The following is a 5,110-nucleotide window of genomic DNA, read 5'->3' as shown; positions in this document are numbered from 1 at the left end:
TAGTGACTTGGACATTTTTTCACAGGTGCTTGGGCCCAACTCTAGTATGGCAAGAGGTTTGGGACGATCTTTCAAGCATTCCGGTTCATCTTCCTCAACCTCATCGACATCACAAATTAATAATCTTACCAAAGATTTAGAAGCTGCACGACGCGAGAATGAGTATATGAGGTCTAGACAGCAAGAGTTGGAGTCCCTCTTAGAGCGACAGTCTCATTTAGAGACGCGTTTGCAGGACCAACAAAGAGAACATGAGGAAAGAATCCGTAGTGAGGTCCAAGAGCAAGTGCAGCGGGAGATGATGCTGCAAATGGAGCGTGTTATGTCATTGCAACAGAATCGTGCTGGGCGAGGAAAGAAAAAGAAATGAATCTTATTTCTGTATTACGTTTTTTACATCTAATTTGAAAACAGTTTCAAACAATATTGGTTGTGAAATATGTACTGTAATGTGAAACAATTGGTTTGTTTATTAAGTGGATGAGTTTAGCATTTCTGATATGTACGTTCGAATGTAAAAAAAATACGTTTCAACAGTATTAAACGTTCGAAAATACGTTCGAACGTAACCTTACAAAATAGTAACAAAACGTTCGAACGTTTAACCCAATTTAAAAAAGCGTTCGAATGTCAAAAAAGTTTAACGTTACAACATCCGAACGTACACTTTACGTTCGAACTCTACTCACTTAACATTCGAATTAACGTCCGAATGTCATGATACAAACATTCGGACATTATTTCATTTTCGTTGGATTCGAGATTCGAACGTAACGTTCGCATGTATAAACGTTCGAACGTTTACATTATACGTCCGAACTATAATCAACTAACGTTAGCTTTTCTTGTTCGAATGTCAGCTCCTCCTTTTTACGTTCGAACGTATAATTTTAAGTTCGAACGTTATATTCTGTGACGGATTCTAACCGTCACAGAAAATCATACGTTCGAACGTTATTTCAAACGGCACATCTCCAACCGTCACTAAAAATATTTTTAGTGACGCTTGTACAGTAAACTGTCACCAAATGTAATCCGTGACGCACATTACGTGACAGTTGTTGTGATGGTCAGAAACCGTCACTAAATATATTTCGTGACGTTTTTTGCATTTCTTGTGACAATTTCATCTGTCACTAAAACCTATTTTTGTTGTAGTGTTTGTTTAGTTGTAGTAGCGGCAACAAGAAAAGCGGAAAATGCAAATCCTGAACTCAAGGATAGAGAGAATAGAGATTAAACTAATACTCTTAATGACCAATATTGCAACACACCATGATATTAAGAAACTTATCATCTTTAAGTTTCGAAGCTTTTAAGTAGCTAACTATCTAGGAAAGAAAGAACTCATGCACTTCAATAAATATAATCATCATCGAAGGCCATGAAATTGTTGCTCCTCTTGGCTCTACCTTCTCTATCAGCCTGCAATTACGTACGATATATAATTAATCATATGGACGTCCAAATGTTCACAAAGAAATGCATAATTAATAGAAGAAAAGTCTTCAATTTACTCTATGCAACTAGCTACATAAATATAATTATATATGGTAATTGCAAATGTTCTAACTAGCCTTTAATTAACCCACCTTAATTTCGCAAATTAGGTTAGCCCTTAATACATTAAAAAGATGTAGCCTAAATTAAATAACAAGAAGCTATGCATACATAGTACTGATCAATAATTAATTAATTAGTGATCGACGAAATATATATGATATAGAGAAATTCTCTAACTACAAAGTGATTATACAAAAGTAATCCTACAAACTGATGTGATTTGATATGGTTTATCAAATTGTAAAGTTACTTCTATTATAAAACAGATCTAATGGATTATATGAAACTACGTCAGTTTGTGAGATTATTATTGTATAATCTTTTGTAGTTTTAGCACTGCTCATTATGTATGTACCTTGTTTATAAGCCTTTCAAAGGCTTCAGGTCCATGCTCTTCAATATATTTCTCAGCAGCAGTAAGAACGTCATCTTTCTTTCTGAAGATGTTGTTACGTGGGACATACCACATTTGAACATGATTTTGTGGATTCATATAGAATGGCCTTATGAAGTTCCGATAAACATATGCTGCCCCATTGAAGTGTGGTAGGACCAACCAGCATGACAAGATAAGCTTAGCATAAGGCCAAATGGGCAGCCTGAAATTTTAACATGAAATAATTTTACTAATCACTGACTTTTAAAATTAATATGTTTACATTAATTAAGCCGGATCGAAGCTGCTTACAATTCAAGGACTTTGGCGAATGTAAGCTCAAAGATTGTGAGCATAGAGTAGAGAACCCAATATGTGAGCCATTGCTGATCATCGGTTGGAGACTTGGTCTCTATAGCCTTGATGGAAGCATGCCTATCCAAAGCGTACAACACCAAAGAAAAAGAACAAATTAATGGAGATGATGGAGTACTCTACTCACTCCTACTAATAAAAACCCATACTTACAGTGGATAAACAAGAGTGACCAGAGGCCTGAAACGCAAAAGAAAAATGAACCCCAAGTGAGGAAATTAAGAAGAGGAAACAAAAAGAGAAAGTACAAAACACTTGTACAAGTACTGATTTAGATACTGAAGAGACATACAATGCTAGAACATCAAAGTTCTTGACCACCACTTGGAGGAAATTCCCGGAACTCATCTTTCTTGCCACTGCTATTTCTGTTTCCCGACCTGATCTGTTGTTTGGGCTTTACAGAAAGACAGCATAGAAAGATAAAAAAACAGCAGCTCGAAAGGGGTCCTGATAGAAAGAAATTGGTAAAGCGTCATTGATGGGAACTGATTTTCCGGGGGAATCCAATGGTGCACGAGGACAGAGGCACCGAATTTTGAAAAAAGAAGACAGTGCAAGCGTCCCCTGTCATTTGACTTTTTTGGCAATGCAATTTTTTTTTGGTTTTTTTGGTGTCTTTCTTATTACTTTCTTTGAAGTTATTTTCTCCCAAATGAGTGGCCCAAGTAAGGACGGTCCGGTTAGATTAAGCTGAAGACAGCACAACCGAGCCAGGCCCATGGTTGATATTTGGATTAAAGTCGATCTAATTTATTTTGTCGGGTTGTGAGTGCATCATGTTGACAGATAAATTAAACGTACGGTGCTCTTCTCTTTATGAGACAGCCAGGCCAAGATGAGGCATCAAATTTAAAGGTTATTCATTTTTCTTTTTCTTTTTTTTTGAAGATCTTGCTCAACCATCCTCTCGAGTTTATAAGATTTAGATAAACATTGTTTTCTAGTGTCGCCCTTTAATTTCTAGATTATAATATTATGAGTGCAGAGTAGGGTATTAGTGCTTGATCAGAACCAGAAGAACCCTAATTAATTATGCATGCGACTGTAATTAGAAATAGAGCAACTCTGCAAAAGGTCCATTAATCTTATCCTTTTGCTTTTTACACTCATGAGAAAGAACAAGGGTCCATCACATTGATCTTTAGTTTAGGAGCTTCTTTTCATTAATTTGATAATGTTAATCTCGACTAGACGTGAAAGCTAAATTAATGCTAGCTCTAGGTCCATCATATTCTTACATTCTTTACAACATATATATCAATGATCAATTAGTTACTATTTTCGTGGAGTAAAGTGAAACGTGGATGTATATAAGAGGATGGGTATCAATTTTGAATTAATAGTATGCAGGAGATCATTTGAAAATACTGCTAAGCTTTTTGCATGAAATAGGGCTATAAATGTTCCATAAAAAAAAAAAAATAATAATAATAAATAAATAAAATAAAATAAAATGAAAGAAATAGGTCTATAAATGCAGATTCCATGCAGCGATGAATGGTTATTTAATTAACCCCGTCTCCCTCTTTACGAGTAATTGATTAGATCGTAATAAGTATGAATTAGACATGTAGGGTTTGGCTTACATCTTGTTAAAAATTTATTAGATACGTCCTATTGAAACAAAAATGAATAGATAAGAGAATGGAAGATAATTAATGTAAATGTCAATTTATTTTTTTCACTTAAAGCAATCTTGACCATTCATTTTTCAAACAGCATATATATACATATATATATATATATATATATATATATATATATTTATCCAGTACTGATCTTCATGTATTTTCATTTTTCAGTGATTTTGTCCATGCATGTTTTTCTGCAATAAAACTTGCAAAATTAACGTACTGTCGATTTAGAAAGCTAGCATATATCAAGCATTAATGGAGACAATTACTAGCATTTGAGTTTTTTTTTTTAATTATAATGCATATATATATGGTTGTCGCTGATTAATTTATAGAATATTTCACGCTGTCATCAACTAATATTTGTGCTTTTTGGAATTCCGGCCTGGCAATATTAAAAACTGATCATCACGGGTTAAATTAAGCAGATAGAAAACTACAAAGTACTGAATGTTAAAAGATCTAAACAGTTGTACATGACCGCGTGTGCGTGGTTCCCTTTTTTCACATGCATGCTGCATATAATATATATATATATATATATATATATATAAAACTAATTAGATACAAGTTCGATAAAATTAAGAAATTAAATTAAACCCTCAAGTATTACTGATCCCAATGGAAAAATATCACAATTACGTGATCTAATTTTTCGTTTTTAAATAATATTCAAGTTATATATATATATATATGTTTTCCTTTAATATCTAAAAGTGTTGGGACGGGTGATTTCTTTTTGACATTACAAGAGGAATAGATTTTTATGATTAAAATTTTGTAATTAAAAAGACTATTTCTAACGAAAATGAGTATATTTTTCTTGTAATGTGATCAAGAAGTAACAGGGCCATCACGTGCACTTATTTACCTAAGGAACTACTAACCACGGTACTAATGAATAAAATTGTTCATATATATTATTATATAATGTAATAAATCTATATAAGTGAAAATTGACTAAAATTAAAATAATTACAAGCAAATAAAAGGTTTTTTGCTGGCCAACCTCGTAAGTACCATAGCTTTCTTAGAGAAAATTTGGTAAAACGAAATAAAAAAACGTTTATTTTATATATATATTATTTAGATAAGTTTGTGTCAACTGAGGAAATTAAATTAATCCTGCTCATAATTTCTTCGTTTAATTAATTAATTA

At 33.0% G+C, this 5,110-nt stretch overlaps 1 protein-coding gene across 1 annotated transcript; it reads right to left on the bottom strand.

The window, feature by feature from the left end:
* Positions 1-1,221: 1,221 nt before the first annotated feature.
* On the bottom strand, positions 1,222-2,869 carry LOC122311100 (HVA22-like protein c). Its single transcript, XM_043125486.1, has 5 exons — positions 2,607-2,869; positions 2,468-2,494; positions 2,252-2,374; positions 1,919-2,162; positions 1,222-1,425 (listed from the first exon to the last, which is right to left on the bottom strand). The coding sequence occupies exons 1-5, from the start codon at positions 2,660-2,662 to the stop codon at positions 1,357-1,359; spliced, it is 519 nt and encodes a 172-aa protein (XP_042981420.1). The 5' UTR covers positions 2,663-2,869; the 3' UTR covers positions 1,222-1,356.
* Positions 2,870-5,110: the final 2,241 nt, after the last annotated feature.

Source organism: Carya illinoinensis, chromosome 5 (genome assembly GCF_018687715.1).
Source record: "Carya illinoinensis cultivar Pawnee chromosome 5, C.illinoinensisPawnee_v1, whole genome shotgun sequence".
Classification (NCBI taxonomy): domain Eukaryota; kingdom Viridiplantae; phylum Streptophyta; class Magnoliopsida; order Fagales; family Juglandaceae; genus Carya; species Carya illinoinensis.
Note: the sequence above shows the minus strand (reverse complement) of the source record. Positions and strands in the feature narration are given on the sequence as shown.

Excerpts from the sequence above, each read along its gene's own strand:
- LOC122311100 (XM_043125486.1), bottom strand. The coding sequence starts at position 2,662 with ATGAGTTCCGGGAATTTCCTCCAAGTGGTGGTCAAGAACTTTGATGTT. Across the intron at positions 2,495-2,606 it reads AACTTTGATGTTCTAGCATT|GCCTCTGGTCACTCTTGTTT; the intron begins GTATGTCTCTTC and ends TTTGCGTTTCAG. Across the intron at positions 1,426-1,918 it reads TTGAAAGGCTTATAAACAAG|GCTGATAGAGAAGGTAGAGC; the intron begins GTACATACATAA and ends ACGTAATTGCAG.